The sequence below is a fragment of the Sinocyclocheilus rhinocerous genome, unplaced genomic scaffold (genome assembly GCF_001515625.1).
Source record: "Sinocyclocheilus rhinocerous isolate Xijiao unplaced genomic scaffold, SAMN03320098_v1.1 scaffold515, whole genome shotgun sequence".
In the NCBI taxonomy this organism is placed as follows: Eukaryota; Metazoa; Chordata; class Actinopteri; order Cypriniformes; family Cyprinidae; genus Sinocyclocheilus; species Sinocyclocheilus rhinocerous.
Window position 1 is genome coordinate 776,047 of NW_015660140.1, and position 26,549 is coordinate 802,595.

General features: G+C 37.6%; 1 protein-coding gene across 3 annotated transcripts; it reads left to right on the forward strand.

Annotated features, from left to right (window-relative positions):
* Positions 1-958: 958 nt before the first annotated feature.
* Positions 959-16,280, forward strand: LOC107724908 (synapsin-1-like). Of its 3 annotated transcripts, none has more exons than XM_016534008.1 (14): positions 959-1,179; positions 1,277-1,806; positions 2,931-2,988; positions 3,752-3,843; positions 4,093-4,249; positions 5,810-5,899; positions 7,887-7,949; positions 8,085-8,227; positions 8,354-8,428; positions 9,307-9,409; positions 9,505-9,636; positions 10,967-11,039; positions 12,374-12,965; positions 14,582-16,280. In XM_016534008.1, the coding sequence occupies exons 2-14, from the start codon at positions 1,499-1,501 to the stop codon at positions 14,721-14,723; spliced, it is 2,028 nt and encodes a 675-aa protein (XP_016389494.1). In that variant the 5' UTR covers positions 959-1,179; positions 1,277-1,498; the 3' UTR covers positions 14,724-16,280. The 3 variants fall into 3 exon arrangements, with proteins under 3 accessions (XP_016389494.1, XP_016389496.1, XP_016389495.1); XM_016534010.1 differs by having other exon boundaries at positions 14,620-14,733; XM_016534009.1 differs by lacking the exon at positions 959-1,179 and having other exon boundaries at positions 1,226-1,806.
* Positions 16,281-26,549: the final 10,269 nt, after the last annotated feature.

A 26,549-nucleotide genomic window follows, 5' to 3' on the forward strand; every position in this document is an offset into this window, starting at 1 on the left:
ATCTTTTAGATATAAATCTGCATATGCAATGGACATCAGTTATGATCATCTTTAGGTATCTCCTTTGAGTAAAAAAAGCGTCATATTTAACAAAGCACATACAAAAGACCTGAACTGGAAGCGACATGACCTGTTTCACAGAATAAAAAAGTTTGGTGTGCATAACCCCTATTGACTTTCAAAGAGACATTTTCACTGGAGCAAAAAGTGTGACAGCCAGTGACGGTCCTCCTATTAACAGCAACATCAAGAACATATAGATTCCCTGTCCAGGGTGCTGAAAACACAGACAGGAAGGAGTATTTCTACAGTCACTGTCCAGAGTACTGAAAACCCACCCTCGCTTTTCATAGACGATGTATTTCAATACATTATATTCTATTCCCAAGTGTCCCTTAAAATAAATTCCAAGGTGCCCTTTAATTATTAAATAACCATTCATTTCTAACACTGCTCCAACATCACTATGAACTAAATTATTTTGCATAAGTTATTATTTCTAATATAATACACTCCTATAATTAATTGTCATTTATCTGAGACTTTTCTTTAAAGACCCTTACAGCATCCCTATAATGTACAAGGACAGTCCCAAAGGTACAACCTGGGTTTAGGTGTGTTGCTCAAGGGCACCATGGTGACAGTTCAAGGATCGCCACCTGCAGAGTCTGAACCTACAACCTTTTAGTTACAAGCTCTTCAATCACTAGGCAGCACCACCCACTGTCAGTGATGTTCAATCGATGTCTCTCGCTTCCTTAAAATGAACACAAGCACATGCCAAATTCGTCTCTCCTCTCCATTCATCATTTTACGCATCTAAACAACACATCCCGGACCTGTCCCGTGCGTAAAGAACGTGCGCAACGGGAAAAACTGATGATGGGTCAGAAAAAACGACGAGGGAAAACACTGCGCGGATTACTAGGATTGGATGGCACGAGTGATGCAATCCCTGCATCCTCCGAAGCCCCAACCGGATCGCGGAGAATCTGGCCGGAGATTTTGCCTCACCGAATTTCATTTATGACAATTACTACCTTTACCGAGCGAGCACACTTTTAACAAGTGCCTCTTCGTTACGAGTGTTTTTCTCCACGCCCGTGGAATAGGACCTAAACATCTTCAACATCAATGCAAGGAGCATGACATCTTAATGCCAATTGTTGAACGAGTGATGTAAGTCAATCAATCACGCTAATTACGAGTATTTATTTATGCATATTTAATCATGATTTTATTAAAGCGTTGATTTGGTTTCTTTCATTTGTTGCAGTGCAGCTTTGCATGTTGTGAAGCACGACCTTTGCTTCGAGGTGCACCCTGGAGAATTGCGTATAGACTCATTTTCGCGTCTCGTTTTAAACTGAAACGCTCGGTTGCATCCTAGATATCAGATACTTGATCGGTTTTCCATTCGTCTTGGATTTTTTATTTTTTTTGCCGTGCAGAACCTACAGGGAAATAATTTACCGTCGCATCACTTTTCATCTTCACTATGAATTACCTGCGACGTCGACTATCGGACAGTAATTTCATGTCCAACTTGCCCAATGGCTACATGAGCGATTTACAGCGACCCGATCCGCCGCAGCAGAGCCCAGCCCCGGTGCTCTCGCCGGGCTCTCAAGAGATGCGTCAACCCCCCAGCCAGTCTACCGGCGCCGGCTTCTTTTCCTCCATTTCCAACGCCGTCAAACAGACCACCGCCGCCGCCGCCGCTACGTTTAACGAGGCCACCGAGAGAGGAATCGGCTCGAGCAACGCCAGGATCCTCCTGGTCATTGATGACCAGCAGACAGACTGGTAAGACGCATATGATCCTGTGTATTTTGAATGTATGACTTGGATTTATGAATAGATTATTCGAGTGTTTGTTTCGCGTTTCAGGCTCGCACCTGAGGTGTAGCTCGTGCTAATACAGACCAAAAAGAGTCACTATCCAAATGTCGTGACTCATTAGTCTATGGGCCTTTCTGGCACGCGCGCCCGTGTAGTTGTGGGTGTGCCCGCGCGTGTGTTTGTGCGCATTTCACAATTCAGTCGGCCAGTTAATGGAGAAGACCCTACGGCAAAGTATATTACATTAGCTTTTCAGTTCAGATTAAAAGGTTCTGCGTTGATGGATTTAAGAGTAGACCGGCTGTGCGTGGGGGAAAAAATAGTGTTAACACAAAGTCTTTGAAAAAGACAAGGTAATTGAGACACTTTTGGAGTTTTCACAGATGAAACTCTCTGGAGAACTTATAGGAACCGCTTTCAGGATGGCTCAGATGTCCTATTGTATAATGTATAATCAAGGAATTATATGTTTTTTGAGAAATATATTTCAAGAGCAAGCCTTTCCTTTATAATGGGACTGACAGTGTAGAGTACTTATGGGTTCCTAAGAGGACTGCCCTTAGGATGTCTGGAGGTTCTCCAGTAGTTTCCTCTGGTATGGTGATCTGAGGAACCCCATATGGTGCCTCAAGTACCTTTACAATTTTAAAGTGTGTGATGTTGCTCTCATTGTTTCCCATGAGGGCTTGTGACACATTTACTGGAATATTAAAACCAAAACACCACCAACAAAGTTAATTTCATATGCATTTTATAAACTTTTCAGTGGAGGCAACATTCCATCCATCCATCTAATTATTTTATTTAGTGACTAAGTGTAAAAACAATGGATTTAAAGTTAATAGTAGCATATAAATATTTGAATTTTATTATTAAGTTTGCTGCATGAAATCTAGTTACAGACACTGAAACAAAACTCCTCAGCATCCCTTACACAAACAATTCATGCTTGATGAATACTTGAAATACATTATTTTCACACCATTTCACTGTTGCATAATCTAGTTTGTACACACAGTTTAAGTTTTTTTTTTTAACTATGACTCACAAGTGCAAAAATGTTTTCTTTTTCATCTTTATTTCTTCAGGGCAAAGGTGTTCAAAGGCAAAAAGGTTCATGGTGAATTTGACATCAAAGTAGAACAGGTGAGACTTTTTTTTATTCTTCCAAACTAACAGAGCAGTACAACTCAACAATGTGCCAGTGTAATGAATTAGATGTTAGACTTAAAACACATCAACTGGCTAGAGATTATTGTTATCACTCTGAGTTGCAATTGCAATATTGAGCCTGTCATTTCTTCAGTGGCATTTGTTTGTGTTTGTGAAAAGGGATGGGGCAATATATCAAAGCAGTCTCTAGTAATGAAATGCAAGATCTAATCTATTATAGACAGGGATAAAAGAAAATTAATCTGTTGTGTCAATGAATAATATCCTTTAAAATAATTAGTCATGGACGAGACAGATTTGGTGGCAGCTTTACAATAAGTCAAAAGTAATTTCGACCAGAAGAAACATTTTGTTTTTGAACAACTGCTTGATTTTTTGTTTGGTTAGAGTTTTATATGTAATACTAGTAATTAGTACACAATAATCTAGGGATTTATGTAAGACTTTGGCAACATTCTGGAATACCAGGCAGTCACAAGGATTCAATACGCCTTTTGACAATTCCACTTTTGTGATTTGAACTTTTTAATGACATGTCAGTCAAAAACCCTGTCTTTAAAAGGAAATATGGATGGTATGCTTTAAAAAGCAGTTTTTATAGTTTTAACATAACGACACTGGCAACCCATCACAGGCCTCAGGTGCTGTTTTAGTATAAATGCTTTGACAACGCCACTTTACTGATCACATGCATTGATCCTTTCATTCCATCTGGTGATTTTCATTGATTTTCAAGGCTGACTTCTCTGAGGTTAATCTGGTGGTTCACGCAACGGGAAGCTACAGCGTGGACATTGAGGCCATCCGCAATGGCAACAAAATCACAAAGTAGGTTTCACATCTGTTTTTTGCACAGAGAAAACATGTAATTCAGTGGTCTTACTTTGTTGATTAATTCAGCAAACAATTAATGTATGTTAGGAATATTTAGAGCAGCAATCAAGATGATTTATTTGAAGATCATATATGTATTGCATATACTTCTGTGTATATATACTGTATAAATAGATAGATTTGCTTTGATTAATCAAAGTATAATTACTTAAAATGATTACTAACATTTCTGTGGTCATTTAGGTGTTTCAAGCCAGATTTTGTGCTGGTGCGACAGCATGCTTTTAGTATGGCCAAGAATGGCGACCACAGAAACATTGTGATTGGACTTCAGTATGCTGGTCTGCCCAGTGTCAACTCCCTTCACTCAGTCTACAACTTCTGTGACAAACCATGGATGGTGAGCACTGCATACATCAATCCATACCGATCAGCTAATTAGGGATGTTCTTAATGTATCCAATTGGATTTAATAATGTATTTTTAATATGTTTCCATTCATTAAAAAAAATACACATTTTCATATTCCCAAAGTAAAGGAAAGTAGTGTTTTCCAAATCAAAGAAATGAATCAAATTGGTAACACTTTACTTAAAGCCTTATAAAGGTATGCATTATATATATTATAATTACATATTTCATAAATAATTGTAACCAAAGTTAAAATGCATTATAATATTTGAAGGTTTGTTTGTCTTTTGTTTTAATGCATTATACTTTCTAAAAGGGTAACAATGAATAAATAAGTATTATGATGTATTATAATTGTGGTTACAATTATTCATGAGATAATGCAATTATAAATACATCATAAGGTGCATTACAAGGCATAATTAAAGCATTAAAGGGGTCATATGATGCGATTTCAAGTTTTCCTTTCTCTTTGGAGTGTTACAAGCTGATTGTGCATAGATAAGATCCCTGAAGTTGCAAAGACTAAAGTCTCAAAACCAAAGAGATATTCTTTATCAAAGTTAAGACTCTGCTACGCCCCCCTAAAACGGCTCGTTCTAACACGCCCCCACATATCTACCTCACTATGTGGAAATATTTGCATAATGCCACCCAAATGTGCACGCAAAGAAAGAAGGCGTGGTTTCAGTAACCGCAGTTAGTGTTGAAGCAGCCATGTCAGGGAGACGCTGTGTGTTTCTAGGCGAAAGCAAAAGCACTTTATTTGGCCTTCCGAAAGTAGATGCATTTAGGAATCTTTAAGATCACTTACAACAGAACAGCAATGCATTTTATGGACGACCGTTTCGTGAACCTAGGAGAGGAGGTAATTCTGACTTTGCTATGACAATCTGGCGCTTCTGAATCAGCTACTGTTTTGTTATTAGTTTAAGTATTTGCTATTGACTGTTCAAATGCTGAGTTTTGCACATCATGTGTGTGTGTGTGTGTGGGTGCGCGCGCACGTGTGTGTGTGTGAGAGAGAGAGAGAGACAGGGTCACATCACCATCACAGTGGAGTCAGCTGATAATGCATTATATATAAAGGATTTGTGTTACCATAAAATCTTATAAAATGTCTGTATTTCTATATTCAATTTACAAGCTCTAGTCTAAAAAAAGGTTCAAGCTTTATGTTAATATTGTATAGTGAGAAATATATAAATTTTAAGTCAATTCTTTTCAATGAATTACGTCAAGCTGCTTCACAAATCAGACTAAATAATTAATTTGTCAAACATCAAAATGAATCAAAATGATTTTAAACAATCAATCAAAATGTTTTTTTTAACAACTGAAAAGGTCATGAAAAAAAATGATTGGTTGAAAGTGTAGGAACCCTGTTTCCATGTTTCCAGTTAGAAAAGAGAAGAAAAGAGAAGAGCATTATCAAAAGGGCTTTCATACAATTTTACCATTAAATGTCTGTAACTATTGCTGCATAAAAGATGTCTCTATGTTTGTGTATATATGTATGTCTGTGTGCGGGTCGCCGCGCATCTATTAGTTCGCTCAGTTGTCCAGATTGTACAAGCAGTTGGGTCCAGAGGAGTTCCCACTGATCGACCAGGTTTATTACCCCAACCACAAGGAGATGGTGAGTGTTTAACCATCTGTCCCTGTCCCTCCTCACCAGTAAACACTGAGCTATAGGGGTCTAGACGGTTCCACTGGACCCCGCACAAAGCTCCCATCTGTGGCAGGGACAGCGGTGCCTGGATGCAGTAAACCATAAAACATAAAAGACCCAGTTCAGCACTGCTCCACTCAACCTAGCATAGTTATAGCCCTGTCTAGACTGGAAATTTCATAAACTCCAGACTAGTATAATTGTTTGGTACAGCACAGTTCTTATAGACATAGTTCAGGTTTTAATAGGAGAGGGGAGGCTTGCTGCAGTGCAGTGTTGGGAAGGTTACTTTGGAAATGTAACAGGTTACAGATTACAAGTTACCCTATTTAAAATGTAATAGTAGTGTAACTTTTTCAATTACTTTATTAAAGTAATGTAACTGATTACTTTTGATTACTTTTTGATTACTTTTCAAAAAAAGACAAAACTACAATAGCATATATTTACAGAAGAAACTGACCTGCAGTTGAAACCTTGAACAGTAGTTTTGCTTCTCTGCTCCACCTGAGCGCTTCCACAGTCTACTCCATTCTCTCTCACACATTGATTCGCGCGGAGAGCACGCGAGCCGAAGCATTGCCAGTCACGACTAACCGATTCATGATTTATTAGAGATTTAATTATCGAATGGTGTACTGACCTACTTTTGATGTATTCGTCCAAAATGTGGCATATTCTGTCCGCATTAGGCTATAGGAATTCCGTTTTTATGACGATTCTACGAACCAGTCTGTTTTCGCATCGCGGAAATTATAGGGCTATATGTCTCAGAGTAGTCAGTGCAATTTGGGAAAGAAATCACAGTGCCACCACCTCCTTCTATTCCTTCACTGCAGGCATCTTCACACATAAATGATCCCAGACACACTCTTTGCCAGAATCCTTTCCTCTCACCACTGAGACTGCAACATATTCTCCTATTAATAACCAATTCAAAGAAAAGCAACTTGTTGTTGGTGTCATTTTCTGTTAAATCATTCATTCAGATAAGAAAAATATCATGCCAATATTGCGTATTAACATTTGCAATAAAAACATGGTTGAGTAATGGCATGTATAGAATTCTATATTTATATCTACACACACACACAAACACATGCTACCGTTCAGACGTTTGGGTTTGGTTTGAAGGAATTCATTTATTTGATTAAAAATAGTAAAATAGTACAATTTTATTACAATTTAAAATAACTGTTTTCTATTTTAATATATTTGAAAATTTAATTTATTCCTTTGATGCAAACCTGAATTTTCAGTGGGCTTACTTTGTCCCTGAGCAGAAAGATTTTGCTCTCGCATTTCAATTACTGCAGCAATATAAAGAAGATGCCTATCAAGCACCACTGAGACTGCAACATATTCTCCTATTAATAACCAATTCAAAGAAAAGCAACTTGTTGTTGGTGTCATTTTCTGTTAAATCATTCATTCAGATAAGAAAAATATCATGCCAATATTGCGTATTAACATTTGCAATAAAAACATGGTTGAGTAATGGCATGTATAGAATTCTATATTTATATCTACACACACACACAAACACATGCTACCGTTCAGACGTTTGGGTTTGGTTTGAAGGAATTCATTTATTTGATTAAAAATAGTAAAATAGTACAATTTTATTACAATTTAAAATAACTGTTTTCTATTTTAATATATTTTAAAATGTAATTTATTCTTGTGACGCAAAGCTAAATTTTCAGCAACCATTGCTCTAGTCTTTAGTGTCACATGACCCTTCAAAAATCATTGTAATATGCTGAGAAACATTTCTTAATATTATGAAAACAGTTGTGTGGCTTAATATTTTTGTGAAAACTGTGAAACTTTCAGGATTCTTTGATGAATCGTACATTCAAAACAACAGCATTTATTTGAAATAGAAATGTAACGTTACAAGTGTTATATTATTTTCTTTAAAAAAATCGTAATATATCTCTTTTATCATTAGATCACCACACCTGGCTTTCCTGTGGTAGTGAAGATGGGTCATGCTCACTCTGGCATGGGAAAGGTATGATTGAAACCCTTTCTTAGACATTCCTGTAAAAAGTAAAAAGTCCAAACTAGCCTATATATATTATTGTATGAATTGTTTGGTCTTTTTGTGATTACATCTATATCAGTGCAATTCAAATTCTCTGTACAGGTCAAAGTGGACAATCAATATGATTTCCAAGACATTGCTAGTGTTGTAGCTTTGACAAAGACGTATGCCACATCTGAGCCTTTTATTGACGCCAAGTATGACATCCGAATCCAGAAAATCGGTGACAATTACAAGGCCTACATGTAAGAGACTAAAACCATAGCAGTGTTTTCATGTCAATACGACATGATGGAATCTATGCCTTTAACAATATCACTGGAACTGATTGTAAAACACTGTGTAATACCTGCTGTTGTATTATTGGACAGGAGGACATCTATATCAGGCAACTGGAAGACCAACACTGGATCAGCCATGTTAGAGCAGGTGGCCATGTCTGACAGGTACACACATCTTACCGGATGTTCCTTCTTCCACGACACAAGGCATATTATACAGCTCCTATAACATGGCAGCAGATAACCTTATTAGATGTTTGCTCATCTAAAAATGACATATTTTGCATAATTCAACATGTTATGTATTATGCATATCACATGCTAATAGCTCTTTTCCAAAACCTCGTGAGCTGCCTTAGTAGATAGCACTATAGGACATGCCACTCTTCCTGTAAAATACCTCATTTAATTCAAATTCGAGAGAAATGTTGAATGTAATAATAATATACTTGTTAATTAATTAGTAATTCATTCAATGCTGAAAATTGCATTGTATTTACTGAAATAATTTGTATGTTGAGGTTTCTGGTTTCACATAATTTGACATGTAAAGTATGTCAAATTAGCCATTTATGACATTCAATTTTAGTTAGAATGCAGAAAAAATAAAAAATAAAAAGTTCCTCGTTTGCTTCTTGCTACATAATTTGGCCAAAACATTTGTGATTTTAAATATATCTATTTTATTATTAAATATGACTTACATACATTTAATTAATTGAGCCATATCACAATTTTGGTTTTATTTCAATAAATTGTGCAGCCCTAATTATCATAATAATGTAAAAGTCATTTACAGATAAAAAAAAAAAAACTATATTATTGATGATGGAATTGTTTTTCAGGAAAAGCCTACACTGAACAAGTAACAAGTAAGAGTTTAGTTTGCTAGAGGATTTTCAATCAAAGCAGTCGATGATACTAAGCCAAATATTAAGTCTTGCTCTACAGTAATCCTGATTCCCTTGTTTACACTGGGCAACAGTGTGGGTGGATGCTTTTAGTGGAATGCACAAGGTCATCATTTGCGATTTTCCCTGCAGGTATCGTATGTGGGTGGACGTATGCTCTGAGGTTTTCGGAGGTCTTGATATATGCGCTGTAGAGGCATTGCATGGTAAAGACGGTCGAGATTACATCATAGAGGTAACAACATCTGCAAAAACAATCAGTTTTTAAAATAGCTCTATGAAATATCCTTAATGCCCTGGGCAAACACTCTGTGTGTGTGTGTCTAATAGGTCGTGGGCTGCTCAATGCCTCTCATAGGAGACCAGCAGGATGAGGACCGGGCTCTAATAGCTGATCTTGTTGTGGCTAAAATGAACCAGACTGTGGCACGCACTTCAGCTCCCACTCCAGTCCGTTCTCAGGTTAACACACTCGCTTCAAAACATCCTCATATATTCTCAACCTAGACCTGAAAACAAGAACGTGTCTGTGGTGATATTTCTGCAAAATGATATTGCGTTGCTTCTTATACGCTTTGTTTCAGAGTGAAATGTCTGTGAGTGGCTCTAAAAGCATGTCCAGTATTATCTGCAACAGATGAACGTGAATCAGACAACGTTTTGTTACAATGTTGTTGTACGTAATGCAGCATTTTAGAAATGAAATGTCAGATAACAAAATAACTAAACAAACGTGAGATAAATAATGCATTTGCTGAAACAACCATGCAATTTTAGCTTGCTTCTACAAGTCTCTGAGCTCTTTTATTGTAACTCGTGTGTCACAGGAGCAAATGCAATGCTGTACCAGGTGAGCTGCTGAGAAAGTTTACTACATCAGAAAATACATGCATATGGAGCTGGTTATGTGATGCAAATGCCAAGATGTATTCATTTACAAATCATGCACTACAGAAAAAGTGTTTTTCTGCAAGGAACAGTGCAAAAATAAGTATTTATGAATCAATAATCTGCCCCTGTAATCATCATTTGTGTGAAAAGTTGTATATTCTCATGTGAGATGTTAAAAAAGCTTTGCTCCATGCAAAATCAAAGATCAAATTTTAATGAGCAGTTCGGTTGGCCACTCAAAATATTGCTACTGCTTGATAGCATATCTGATCTAAAAGCATGCATATAAAAACTGTAATTTCTGATTATGCAACATTAAGCAGTGCAAAGCTGCTGAGTAATACAATAAAATGGTGTAGTTTCCTCCCACCAGTCAGTATTTATTGTCAACTTGTTCAGCAGAAATATGCAAAACTTGTAGTCACAGCTTGAGTCTGAGATCCTTTTTGATTACAGTGCCGAGACTGCTATCCTCCATTATTCCCAAAGCTGTGATTGTAATGATTCATAGCCACACAGATGGGAGAGAATGAGAGAGTGAGAAATGCCTTTAATGCATAAGCTAAAGACTCAGACATCATCTCTCATCACCTCTGCATCAAATCGCTTGGTTTAATTCCCTCCACATTTGTGCTAAACTGATTGCCTGAAGATTAATGACTGCACTTTTGTTGGCATCAGCCATTTATTTATGTTTCTATAGTGATGCTCAGCACTTTTTGAGGTTACAGGCGTTTGAAAGTTTTTTTAATGAAAGTGACCCCAAAAAAGTGACTAAAAAGTGACTAGTGTTTCTAAAAATACTAAAACTTGCACTGAAATTTGTATGTGCCAGCATTCTGTTTCTGTGTGGTTTGGTTTCTGATATCCTCTGCCTTCCTATGTTTGTTGTGTATTTTAGGTCCCAGCTGTTTCACCTCAACCCATCTCTCAGTCTAGAGTCCCCCAGGCACAACAGCGCCCTCCTCCACAGGGTAAGGGATTACACTGCAATAATAAGCCAACCTTTTAGGCATAATTCAATAATGCAAATTCATTCATCATTAACTCACCTTCACATTTTGTATGACTTTCTTGCTTGTGTTGAACACATAATGAGATATTCTGAAGAATCCTTAAGCTGTGATTTTACATACTATGAAAGTAAACAGTGATTTTTACTGCCAAACTCCTAAATAGTCATTTTGTACCACAAAAGGGCACCATGAAGATAGTACATACAACTTATCAGAAATCTTATGAAATCATACAATAGTTTTATGGGGGAATAAGCTACATAAATAAACATCATTATTACTCAAAATCTTTCTCCACCCCATAGCTTTCAAATATGCCATATGAAGATACACTGCAACAGGTTTGACATAATTGATGCCAGATATTATTGGTTGCTGCTAATCTGAGTGGGAAACATTTTTAGTGAATAACATGTTAAGTTTTGGTCTGTTTATCACACAAGCCTTGAACAATATCTTGAAATATAGCTTCTGGGTGGCTTAAAGTAATTTTTTTAATGATTTAGGGCCTGTTCAACTGACATCATCAAAGAAGGAATGGCATTCCAGAATTTTTAGATTTTGACAAAAGATTACGAAAACAAACTTTCACAGGTTAATTGCTCATCACAAGACTAGTAATGTGCTCTAACAAAGTGAATATTTTCTTTGTTTACTCAGACTTTAGTTAATCCTATTTTTGTATTACATGCCAACACCAAAATACTTCAGCTGCTCAATATCCATCTTCACTGCCGATTCCAGATTCTTCCTCTGTTATTCATGGTTGCTTAGCAAGATACTCTGTTTGTGAGCACCACAAAGTCATTTTACAGCAACATCTCTCTAGGCATGACCAATAGCGCAAATCTTACTGTTTGGCCAATTTTCTTTGCGGTGCGATGGAAAAGAGAGTCGAATACTTCTCTGTAATAAAATAAAAAAATTCTCATGATGGCACACAAGTGTTTGTGTTGCTCTGAACTGATATCTTAACAGCTGTTGATTCAAATTAAAATGTTTTCTCGCACCAAATTTTTGTAACAAGCTTCCATCTTGATGTGAATGGGCCTTTATGGCAAAAATCACTAATTACTATTACTGTATGCAAAATAGAGACTTTAGACATTCAGCAAACAGAAAAAGGAAGTCATACAGGTTTGGAATGACATGAGCGTGAGTAAATTAAGACAGATATTTCTAAAAACCAATAGATCTCTGGATAAAAGGGTTAATAGTTTGTGTTTAATAGTTTGTGCTTATATGCTTATATTACAACTTGTTTACACAGTAAAAATAAGCTCTGTTTTTAGGAGGTCCACAACAAGCAGCTGCTAGCACTACTGCTGCTCGTCAAGGAGCCCCACCCCAACAGCGTCCCTCTCCCCAGGGCCAGCCCCCTGCCCAAACCCAGTCTGTGACCAGTCCTAATGCCCAGAACCCCCCTGCCCAACAAACCCGGCCCAATCATCCCCCACAGCGACAAGCCAGTCAAGGGGCCGCAGGTCAGCAGAGGCCCCCCACAGCACAGGGTCCCGCCCAGCGTGGCCCGGGTGGCTCTCCTCAGTCACTGAGGCCCCAGCAAGGTGGTCCGCAACAGAGGCCTCAAACTGGTGGCCAGGGTCCCAAACCAGCTGGCCAGCCTCAGCAGAGGCCTCAACAGCCAAGACAAGGCCAGCCAACCAGGCAGCCCACCCAGGGTGGGTCACAGCCGAGCCAGGACGCCCCTCAACCAGCCCCGCAACAGCAGGGCAGTCCCCGCCCTCCTACCACTCAGCAACCACGGCCTACTGCACAGGGCCAGGGAGGTCCAGGAGGTGCACGACCTCCCCTGCAGCAGAAACCCACACCTCCACAGAAACCAAGTCCTGATCACCCGGCTCTGAGTGGATCGCCGCAGCTTAAGTAAGATGTTTTTTGTCCTCTGTCATGTCATATTTGTATGTTTAGTTGACTGGATGTGAAGGTTTTTATGATTCATTAGCATCTGGGCTTGTTTTTCCATTTATTGATGATGTTTCATTACCCACGCAAATGACTACATCAGATAGATGGTGGCCATTCTCCTCTGCTACATTGTAAAATTCTATAATCGCATGACAAGTTGATGGTGCTGATTGACAGTGACTGTGTGAGTTAGGGGAAACCTATTGGGGTAAATGCTGTATAGGTTATAAACACAGACCTCCCGGTTTGATTTAGATTCACAATCAAATGTATTTTAAAATGTTTAAATGTATTTTAAAGTGTTTAAATGTATTTTAAAATGTTAATTTACTATGCATTTAAATGTCTTAGTTAGAACACAGTGACAGCTGCAGGATGGGAAGCGCTGTATGAGTAGATTTCAACATGGGTATTGGGATAGTTCAAATGAAGTGTGATTCATCAGAAAACCTATGTTTTACACAGTGATGTCATGGTAATGCTATTTTTTATATAAGAGACTGGATGGCTAATTACTGGTCTGATTGACCAGCTAATTACTGGTCTGATTGGTCATTTCTTGACTTGCCAGCCAATTACGATGCCATTATACCCTGTATTGTTCTTACTAATTCACACAGCTATCACAATATCTTCGTTTTTCAAAATAGGAATTGTGCAAGCTCCAAAAATTGGATAATGCCTAATGGAAAATTGCCTGAAATCTAATACATTTTTAGTATATATTCCATATTTTGGCCATGAGTGTATTAGCTACTACCAACTATGCATCAGATGAGCATGAAATTAATGGATAAACACGTCCAAAAGCTCCTGAACAGATGTTGCAAAGCATACTATGACGACTTTAATGACTTTAAATAGTTATAAACAGATTTTGATAATGGTGATGATAATAATGACATTTTACAATAATGGTGATAATGATAAATGTGGCTTATACATATAGGCAGACGCCTAATTAAAACAATGGAGATACAGAATGCACACTAGATGATCTGGTATTTTGCATGCCAAAGATGGCTTCCTTCAGTCTTACACCCAAACCATTCATGCACTTGATAGTGGAAACTGCATTTTTCTGAACGGAAATGTGCATTTGATCTATTTTCACTGTCAAGCGATTGTCAGCAAGTATGAATGTGATCATCTTATTCCCACTATTCCTCAATTAAGTTCTAAGGTGACTAATACAATATAAAACTGATTCTTCCCCAAAAAAAAACAAGAAAACATACTATTTATTTATGTTCCAGAGATGTGCCTTTGCACTTGGTTCTTTATTAAGGAATAGTGGCCCAGAATAAACAATGACGCAGAGTAAAGTGCATGTCTCTACATCCAGAGATGCCATTTCTCATAAGTCCAAAGGCTGATGTAAACATTGCACTTGAGTCATGATTGCTTAAATGAATGACACAAAAGAAAGCATTTGAATTTCATTCTCTCTCTCTCTCTCTCTCACAGCTTATTTATTTTTCTCTGCCATACCTTTATAAAGCCGTCTCCATGGGTTTGCTGCATGACTTTAATAGCCTCTTCCTCTCCTTTATTGCCACTTCTTCTCTTTGTAGCAAATCCCAGTCTCTTACCAATACATTCAACATTCCAGAAACGCCGGCCGCCCAGCACCAAAGTCCTAGTCAGGACGAAGCCAAGGCTGAGACCATCCGCAACCTTCGGAAATCCTTTGCAAGCCTCTTCTCCGTGGAATAAACACACACACACACACACACAGACACACAAACACACACACAGACAGAGAGGTTATGGAGTCTCTAAAAAAACATGCAAACACAGACACTCGTCAATTATACACAGAAAGGACCAATTATATCACACATTGCAGTGCACATCAGATCTGTGCACGTCAATTTGCAATGCAACATTAATAAAACACTGCCTGCACTGATAAAGACTGCAATATGAAGTGAGAAATCACAGCATTACTGCAGTTAAATCTTTTAACATAACTGAATTCTTTAGACACATTCCCAGTTTTTCGAGTCCAACTGATGGAGGGAGGTGTGAAAATAAAATACCACACACAGAAACACTCGCACGCACCCTTTTACACTACCTACACAGTGACTGGACCAACATACACTTAGCACACGTGCTAAATCTTGCCTATTCATTCCAGTCTCCTATTATTAACTTATAATCCTAGATTCTTTTTGAAAATGAAAAGTTTTGGTGGACATTTTGTTGTAAAACCATCCACCGCCACGCTCTCTCAGATATATGATATCTGAAGTATGTCTGCTAATTGTCTGAAGCATGTTCTGTTACAATAAGGGGCACCATCTAATGATTTTAACCGTGCGTCACATTGTACTGTAACCGAATGGTTTATCGTTCCGTATTTTACATGCTTGAGCAGGATTTTGGATTTTGCAATGATGACCCATTGTGACGTTGTTTAAATTTTGCACAAGCTTCCATCATCGAAACTAACCCCCTCGGCTGTTAGCACTAGCCACTTGCGATACTTGCATGTCACTTAAGGAGAACGTAGTCGCACAATGTGGGTGGTCTTGCTTTGTGTTGTGTCGTTGCACCTAAATAAGGTAGTTGTAGTGAAAACGTTGTTTCTTTTTCGTGAGCAAGCTGTCGCTGCTTCCCTGACGTCCCTTTTCCTGACAAAACACACACAATGGTACACCCTCCGATGTGTTGAATATGCCTTAGCCAGATAGGCATACAAAAAGAGATTGGTTTTGTGCAATCACATATGTCTCAGGGATGTCCTGAAGAGAAAGACGCAATGACCTAGCGTCATTGATCAGGTCTTCCAACCCATTACTGTAGAGAGTTACTGATTGCGAAGGCCAGTAAAGGGAGGAATCCGTCGAATGTATTCGATTGCTACATAAACATGTTTGCACACTAATACTGTAACACTTGAGAACATATGAGATGGTTGAAAGCTCAGGAAGGTTTGTTGCATCAAGAGAAGGTATGTTTTGCATGCCTGGATGAGCATGTAGGTGTTTGGAGCTGCTTGTTCATTACACTCGGGCCCTATGAAAACGCAAAGCCAAAATACAAAGCCAAGGATGCCATCAGCAGCAAACGTCTTCACAAAAAGATCATCTTTAGAGAAGATGCTCGTCACATGTTGGGTTTTAGACTAAACCGCATTTAGTATGTCCCAGTGTGATCCCAGTTACACAATGTGGATCCTTAAACCAACTACTCCTGAAACTTCTCGCCATACCCAAGGAGTTTAGAGCTGAACCGGCAGTGTCTTCCACGAGTGAGGATAAAACATCCCAATACTGGTGTGTTTTAGGCAATATATTTAGTCAAGGAGTCCTGATCCAATCCCGAAACCTCCCCTGCTTTCCCGCTCACCAGCCTGTTGTGTATTCACAGTGATCCTTTTGTGACAAATGGTGCGTTAATGTGTATATATATGTATAATGGAATGTTGTACCGTAAACTGTCTAAACCAAATAGAAGTGTTGTACAGATCTTAACTCAACAAACGATGCAAACGTCCTGTATTTGATTTGATCCTCAAAAGGTGATCGTTGTGGGTCTTGTGTAAAACAGGATTTTACTTCAATCGGATGTGATATAGGTTGTGCAATATCTCCACTGTAAACTAAACCTAACAGGTCTGTGTTCTTTATTTGACCCGTTTTGTGACAAATGCAGTTGTTAAAACTCATCTTCAGTGTGTCCATTGATATGATTGTAAGTGGCTTGACTGGTTCACATATGTGATTATCTAGATGGTCCTCCGTGATATTGTTGTGGCTCAGGCAAACTTTCAGTGCTCTTCTATGTGGTTAACAGTTAGGATAGATATGTATGTTTAATGATGGCTTTAATAAATGTCTAATGAATAACTGTATCACTGATGCAATCAAGTTTTGGGGGCAAATGAAATTTCAGTAATTTATTTGAATGTTGCAGTACTTATGGAACCCATGCCTGAGGTTTGTACTTCATGATTTGGTTTAAGTTTTTTGGCATATTTACATTTGTGTACTTTCTTTTTTATATAGCCTATTCAGAAGAATTATCTCCTTTTAAAGAAAATTTATTCAAATGGGTCATAATTTCTAAATAGGTTTGACTGTTTGATTCTCAGTGAATTTTATTGTCTGTTCATGCCTGCCAATTGTATAACGAAAGGAAGATATAACATTGAATCACAAATATATAGAATTATAGTCTTAAATTCTATTAAAATTAGAAATATTGTTAAACATTGTGTAGTATTACACAAACAGATGCAACTTTGATGTGATCTTCAATGTAGCTTAATCTGGTTGTTGAAGAGAATTTGGTATATTTAAACCTACATATTTTGAAAATACTGTATTCTAATCACTTCCAGCATATTTTATGCCGACAGGGTGGACATGTTAAGCTTTGTCAAAGCAAGTAAGCAAACTCATACGAAAAAAATGTGTTAGTTGAAAAGTCACTAAATTATTCACCTCAGCTGTTGAAGTTCCCACCACTTAAGAGACAAAAATTCTGTTGTCCTAATGTCACTAAAGGGGATGGCCTTTTCTTAAAGGGGCAGATTCCCCAATATGACAGGGTGGACAACCATTCAAGGGACATGGACAAACTCTTCTTTTTTATTAAATAAAAATATTTTTTTTTTTTACCAAATGATCAATACACTCACAATAAAGTCTATCAAATAAATATGCATCTCTTTTCTCTTGTTAACAGCCTCTGTTTGGAATATTAATCATAAAGCAAGTCAATGGCGGCAGTGCATTACAGTGAACTGAGACTTATTGTGAGAGTCTCATTACAGCAATATAATAAGACTCCAATGAGCAGCCCTATCTGATAATATTAATGACAATATCAACTTCAAAAAATCACAATAAATAATTACACCAATCAATACCGATCTTGAGATGCACAAAATAATTAGAGAAATATATAGGCCAAAATGCATTTGTTAACATTTTTCATTTTCAGTGTATATTATTGGGTCAATATCACCATAGAGTGCCTTTCAACCCTCACAATACTCAAACATTTTGGTTTAATTTTTATTACCAAATGATCAATACACTCAAATTGAGTTTACTTTTTTTTTTTTTTAACAAAATATTAATAGGATAATTTTTTAATTTTATGATTTGGCTATATTCTACTCTCATTCAAATTTAATGAGCAGTACATGGGACATAGCAAAATAACACGCATCCCCTTATACAAAACTAAAAAAAAACTCTAGAAAATGTATCTAAAGAGCCAAGTAATGCTTTTGTTATGAATATAAAAACTTAGCCTAATATAACACACCCTTTCATAGCCATTTTTATTTTAAGTTATCATGGAATTTCCCATTCGCTTTTTGTCATGTCACAAACAGTAGACACTTAAGTACTATAGAAATATATTATCTGAGCTCCCACACATTTTTTTAGATAATTATGGGTCATTATTCGAAGCATAAACCATACGATATGTCCACCCTGTCATGGACACATATATTACTGTTAAACACGTTTTCATTGCAATATTAAGATGCAAATTATATTTTCTGAAAGGTATGATGTCCCTTTCCTAAACAGGGTTATTTGTTTGCTTTCAAATTATAAATACATAAAAGATTTTATGTAAACCATGTGTTTTTAAAGAAACTGATACAATTTGCAAATGTATTTTTTCTTATTTGTGGAAAACCGTGATATTTGGATGTAGTTTTTTGTTTGCATGTTATTGCCCCCACACCCAGCTATTGAACACACTGGCTTATATAGATATGATTTAATTATTATTTAAAAAATTTATTTTAAAATATCAAGACGACAGGGTGGACCAGCACATGACGGGGTGGACACATAAAGCAGAACACACAAAGCATGACAAAATATGACAATGAAACATTTATTCAACTTCGAAAAAAATTATATAATAAATAATATAATTACATTCTCAATCACATTGATATACCCCCTCCCCCCATCCATTTTAGTTTTTAGCACACCCTTTCATAGTTAAGTTATCATGGCAAATTAGTTATTTATGTACAGGACAGCAAAAGGCACCCTACAGTGATATTGACCCTATTGTCAAACAGCCCCAATGCCTATTGAAGTTAGCTAAAGATGTTTCAGTATTTCGCCTGCCCATCCAGAACTTCATTGACATGGAAATAATGCAGTGAGTTGATTCAGTAGTTTGTCTGAATGATTCGGTGAGTTGAAACGGTCCTGCGTTTTTTGTTTTCATATTTATGACACGGCATGAACACACCACAATTCTCACACTTTGCAACAACATCATTTACCCTCTTACCCCTTGTGAACAGCTGCATTTGGCTAGTCTACCTGCAAGCTGTTTATGGTTGTCAAGCTACGTAAAAACATATGGCACAACTAATAGTTCACCCACAAATTAAAATGGTCAACATTTACTCACCCTCATTGTTTCTTTCATGACTTTCTGATTTCTAAATTCAATTTTTAGAGAATTCTCTGGTCGCTCTTTTCCATGTAATGAAAGACCAAAATGACCAAAAGGAACACCGAAAATTATCCTAGGCCTTCAAAACACTTTAGTGCACGAGTTACATGCCCTTCTTCTATACAGTGACGTCTGTCATATTGTTGCACATTGGACGCTTTGCAGTTGATATAAATTTTGCCGCTGGAGTCACGCAGCAAGCGTTCACAGCTGATTCAGAAGCAGCGTCGGTGTTAAGGTTTTATATAAAATATGCTGTCTGTCACAAGTTTTTATCGGCATTTTGTGACAACTTCGAACGTGACTCATGATTAGCGCAATCTCGCCAGGAAAATGCTCTAATGAAATTAGAACGAAATTACAAATCCAAAGATTTTAGGTTAAAGCTGTCGAAGTCATTGATTCAAAACTTTTTACCGGTTCACGGTAAAAAGAAAACTCCAGTTCCATTTTGATACATGCAGATTTAAGTTACAATTATAGCATTGTAATGTACAAAATGCAAGTGCAAGAGAAGCTGTAACTCAGTATGACCACAGTGTGGCGCAAGGCGGCAATATTTTTGAGCACCATTTATGATCTGTTTTAGGGCAATGAGTTCTGCTGTGTAATAGGCTACATTACTGCATGACTCGGCTCATGCTGTATTAATAAACACCAGATGATTAATTTGCATTCTTAACTTCATATTTTAACATAAATGTAAGCCAACAGAATTAATTCACAGGCTGTTTTAGTGAAGAACATGCGATTCATGTGCTTGAAGGAGGTTCTGTTCAGTTTGGTAGTTCTTGGCTATTTATATAATTTATTGTGTCATAAACGTCAGACTCCACAAAGAAGGGGGAGCTCTGCTTTTGTTGGTGAATACAGTACAACAGAGTAGCTGTTAGTACATTACTGCTGTCAAAGGCATGATATAGCTACATTTATTAAAAGGCATTCTTGCTTTCAAAGCCATTTTTATAATTTCCCCCCATTTTTTAAACAAAGCTTCTACTCAGCAACTGCAGATCATTTGTTTACCTTTATACAATATACTCATAATCAAAGCATTGATTGGGCTGTGGCGTATAATTATTTTTAGTGGTCTGTGACATTTGTTCATTGATATTGAACTAAAGCTGTCTCTTTTTTGGTGAAAGGCTCTTTATATGTCTAAGCACAAATCATGTAATGCAATCAAGCAGAGACATCTCTTCCATTCAGTGTCTGGACTACTCTGCTACAGAGAGCCATTATGCACACAACTGTCATACTGTTCATGCAATCAGAATAAGCCTCTAGCAAGGGAGATACTATGATGTTATGCATAACTTTGAGTGGTAAAAAGAAGCTAAGAGTGTATGACACTGTGTTTTACATCAGCATGCAAGGCTTTATTAGACCCTGATGTAAAAACAATGCTGGTAGCACATAGGCCCCATCTGTGCTGTTGTCTCACAGGCACTGTCTCCTTTGAAAGTAGGAAACTGAGCACCATAAGAGGACTGTCACTCACTGCAGTGAGCTGTGAGCTCATAATTACATTGCTCAAAGGTCACAACCTTTGTTGACTGCTGTACACATCACAAAACCATTTGAGTTCTGTGGTTTCTCATCAGTGGTGTCTATTCTCATGTATTTCTCTTTAACAAATTTCCAATTAAAAGAATCGTTGTTTTAAACTCATAACAGCAAGTCTGAAAGCAGCCCAGTAATTATTGTAAATCCCCAAAAGCCAATAGTCTTGCTCAATTCGGAGCCTCATAAATGACAAGAAAACTAACAGTGTGCTCCAGGAAGTGGGAGGTGATGAGGTCGATTTTAATTAGAAGGCAGATCAATTTTTGTTTCTGTTTACCCTTTCCATTCATCTGGACTATGAATTAAACCTTTTAAAAGTCGTATTGCAGACTTGGTCTTTAAACCCAACCTCCTTTAAAGCAATGTTAATGTTATACTAGTACCTGCAGATCCTCCCCTTAACATATAGAGATAAGGCCATTGCATGAAGAGCAGTTGTCCTCAACCTTATTGACTCGAAAGCTAACCATTATTCAACACAATTTTCAAAGACCCCACCTTTTATAGCTACTTGCTTTAATTTTTTTAATAAACAGAAACTGGGAAACAAACAAAAACAATAGTTAGTAAAGGGGAAAAAATAACTTTAATTTCTTAATTTTATGTATTTTTAGCATTTTAAGTTTATTTTAATTTCTAGGGTCGGCAGGCCATTTTGATGGTATAATTTTCTGTTTTGTGGGAAGAAATCAGGGGTGTAGCAACCATTAGTCTTCTACATGTTCTACAAGTTCATTCCCCTACAGTAGACATGTTCTACAAGTTCATTCCCCGATAGAGTTCATATTTTAAACTATCTATCTATCTATCTATAGTATTATAGTTCAAGTCTCACCTCTCAGATAGGTCTTTCAAGGTATCCCGAAGGGGTGAGAAGTCCAAGTCACAACATCTAGCTACTGGGGTGCCTCAGGGCTCAGTTCTTAGACCACTTCTCTTCTCTATCTACATGGCATCACTAGGTTCTGTCATTCAGAAACATGGCTTTTCATATCACTGCTATGCTGATGACACTCAACTCTACCTCTCTTTCCATCCTGATGATCCAATGATAGCTACTTGCATCTCAGCATGTCTAACAGTCATTTCTTGCTGGATGAAGAACCTTCAACTCAACCTTGCCAAGACAGAACTGCTTGTGGTTTCAGCAAACCCATAACGTCATCACAATTTCTCCATCCAACTAGGTGCATCAACAATAACTCTTTCCAGGACAGCCAGGAACCTTGGATTTGTGATTGACGATCAGCTGAATTTCACAGACCATATCGCTAAAATTGCCCGGTCCTGCAGATTTGCTTTACACAACATTAGGAAGATCAGACCCTTTCTTTCGGAACATGCAACACAACTCCTTGTTCAAGCTCTTGTTTTATCCAGGCTGGACTACTGCAATGCTCTCTTGGCAGGTCTTCCAGCCAGTTCTATCAAACCTCTGCAATTAATCCAGAATACGGTAGCAAGAGTAGTCGTTAACAAGCCAAAAAGACCGCATGTCACATCTCTGTTCATCAACTTGCACTGGCTACCAATAGCTGCTCGCATAAAATTCAAGGCATTGATGTTTGCCTACAAAACAACCACTGGCTCTGCACCCCTTTACCTTAATTCAATACTTCAGACTTATGTGCCCTCTAGAAGCTTGTGTTTTGCAAGTGAACAGCGCTTTGTATTGCTATCCCAAAAAAACACAAAAACACTTTCATGGACTTTTACCTTAACTGTTCCCTGCTGGTGGAATGACTTACCCAACTCATCTCAGCCATCTTCGAGAAATGTCTAAAGACACATATCTTCCAAATAAACTTGACCCTCTATCACTACAACTCTCTATTCTATTTCTATTGTATCTACTTGTTTTCTTTTTATTTATAAAAAAACACTTGACCCTCCAACACTAGCGTTCTCTATTCTTTTTCTATTCTATCTACTTGTTTTCTTTTTAATTATTATAAAAATAATAATAACTTGACCCTCTAACACTAGCTCTATCTATTCTATCTCTTTTCTATGTAATTTTTATTCTTTTTATTTATTATTTAAAAAACCTTGCTACATACTGCGTTAGACTAACCGGGACTTGTCACAACACACACACACACATGGAGACATTCCATACGCGTAATGGTTTTTATACTGTACAAACTGTATATTCTATTACCCTACACCAACCCTACACCTAAACCTACCCCTTACAGGAAAGTTTCTGCATTTTTACAATTTAAAAAAAAACTTTGTTTACTTTATTTTTATACCAGTTTTACAAATGAGGACGTCCCCAAAGGGAGGTTTTTGGAGATTTTGTCAGGTTTAGCTCACTTTTGGGTACAAATTTGCCCCCAAAATATGGTTAAGTAGGTACACACACACACACACACACACACACACACAGATATATATACTCTTATATATATGCTCTTTCGTTGTTTTGACTGCTTGTATTGCCATCATTTGTAAGTCATTTTGGATAAAAGCATCTGCTAAATGCTTAAATGTAAATGTAAATGTAAGTACAGATTTAAGACAATTCAGAAGTCTTTGGCAATCAGTTGCATTGGTATTTGTTTAAATGTCTAATTGCTAATCTGTTACCCTTATATATAATCCTCACTTACTTGCTATTCAGAACTACCGAGCAAATGTTATATTATGTAATTAATATTCAGGGGTGAGACTGATGTTTTATCATATGTCCCCCCACATTTCAGATAAAAATGCTTCATGTGCACAGCTGCTAATAAATGTACACATCATCCTTAAAAGAACTGCAAAAGTGTTGGCCCTGCAGGCAAAATGCACATTTGCACACTCACTATGCTGTGGATGCTCACTGACATATCCTTTGCAACTTGAGGGCATAATAAAATTATTGAAGTAGCTCTCTCTCCTCCCCTCTCTCTCCTTCTCTATTTACCTTCATTTCTCTATCATTGCAGAGCATGAATTTAGTTTCTGTAGGGAGTGAAGTTCAAGCATAATGGTGCATTATGCAAAGCTATATGCAAAAACCTATGTGTGAATGTCTTTCTTTTGCTCTTGTCGTGAAATAGGACCGTTGCTTCCATGTACATCAGTGATGATGTCACCCATCTAAATTGCAGTGAAGCAGAAATGGACTGCTTTATTAAAGAATAAAATTCAGCTAGAGTTATATTCATCTTATTACCATGGGTCACATTCTCCATCATCATAAATATTGCACTGTAATGGTGCTAAATAACAATGACTTGAAGAACGCACCAATAAGTAAATTTAATTTGACTGGTTGTACTAATGCCACATTAGAGAATTGTGTTCAAAATGACCTTTAGTTGGCAGATTTTCTCCACTGACGTTTAAAAATGTGTGCTTTCAAACAATTACATGTAAAATGTTCACTGCATTATTCCCAGTGAATCAATGTGACACGACACGGCTTACCCCTAATTGTCACTATACAACCCCAACCCCCCTTTTTTAAGAAGTCATATCTTATATCCTTTCTCGTTGCCTATAGAAGACAACGTAAAGGGATTGTTCACTCAAAAATGAAAATTCTATCATCAATTACTCACACTCATGTCGCTTGTTCATCTTTAAAATACACAGAAGATATTTTTAAAGAAACCTGAGAGATTTCGGTCCATTCCACCAAAACTCTAATGCTTCAAAGAGTTCAAAAATACATCTACTGAAGTAATCTATATTTTAATTAATTTATTTATTTAGTCATTTAGCAGACGCTTTTATCCAAAGCGACTTACAAATGAGGACAATAAAAGCAGTCAAAACTATGAATCGAGCAATTTAATCCAAGTCTTCTGAAGACAATTTATAATTGACAAAAGTCTGTAAAAATAGATCCTAATGGACAGCAATTGTTTGTATTTATTTTCTCAGGTGTTTTACCTGTTTAGAATGAAGTATTGCATTTAGTTGTTTTATTGTTAACTGTTTGTAAACCTAAAGGATAATATCCTAGCAGAAAAATTTGCATTACCTTTTCCATGTGAGCACTTCAAATTTGGTAAACGGAAGCTCAAACTGTCTTTCATAATTTGTGCATCAAGAAAAACTTACTATGAGTCTGGAATGACAGGGTGAGTAATTGATAACGGAGTTATTTTAGGGTGAACTTAACCTTCAAGTAAAAATGGTTTAAGCTCACAATATTTTTCCTGTATACAGTGCATCTGGAAAATATTCACAGCGCTTCATTTTTTTCCACATTTTGTTGTTACAGCCTTATTCTAAAATTGATTAAATTAATAAATTCATAAACACCCCATTTGACAAAGTGAAAGAAGTTTGTTTAAAATCTTATTTATAAAAATAAAAAAAATCACATGTACATAAGTATTCACAGCCTTTGCTCAAAACTTTGTTGAAACACCTTTGGCACCAATGCAGCCTCAAGTCTTTTTGAGTATAATTCTACAAGCTTGGCACACCTATTTTTGGGCAGTTTCTCCCATTCTTCTTTGCAGAACCTCTCAAGCTCCTTCAGGTTGGATGGGAAGCATCGGTGCACAGCCATTTTCAGATTTTTCCAGAGATGTTCATTCGGGTTCAAGTCTGGGCCACTCAAGGACATTCACAGTTGTCCCGTAGCCACTCCTTTGTTATCTTGGCTGTGTGCTTAAGGTCGTTGTCCTGTTGGAAGATGAACCTTTTCCCCAGTCTGAGGTCCAGAGTGCTCTGGAGTGGGTTTTCATCATGGATGTCGCTGCACATTGCTGCATTCATCTTTTCCTCGATCCTGACTAGTCTCCCAGTTCCTGCCGCTGAAAAACATCCCCACAGCATGATGCTCCCACCATGCTTCACTGTAGGGATGGTTTTGGCCATGCAGGTGATGAGCAGTGCCTGGTTTCCTCCAGACATGATGCTTGGAATTGAGGTTCATCAGACCAGAGAATCTTGTTTCTCACAGTCTGAGAGTTCTTTAGGTGCTTTCTTGCAAATTCCAAGTGGGTTTTCATGAGTCTTCACTGAGGAGAGCATTGAGTTCGGTCTGGTTGGGTTGACTAGTGCTACAGTGATGTTTGTCCTTCTGTACGTTCTCCCATCTGCATATATGATCATGGAGCTCAACTAGAGTGACCATCAGCTTCTTGGTCACCAGTCTAACCAAGGCCTTTCTCCATCAATTGCTCAGTTTGGGCGAGATGGTCCTCACTGCAGAACACAAGATCCAGGGGGCGTGGTTGGATCCAGATCCAACTCCTCCGACATTACATACCTAAACCTACCCGTCTCCACCCCCTGAGCCCTAAACCCACCCATCTCCACCCCTAAAACCTACCAATCTCCACCCTCTAGATGTGGATCAATCACACCCTCCCGGATCTTGTGTTCTGCAGTGAGGGGCTACTGAGTTTGGCCAGGAGGTCAGCTCTAGGAGGAGTCCTAGTTGTTCCAAACTTCTTACATTATGGATAATGGAGGCTACATGCTACTGTGAACCTTCAATGCAGCAGAATTTTTTCCGAACTCTTCTCCAGATCTGTGTCTTGACACAATCCTGTCTCTGAGCTCTACAGG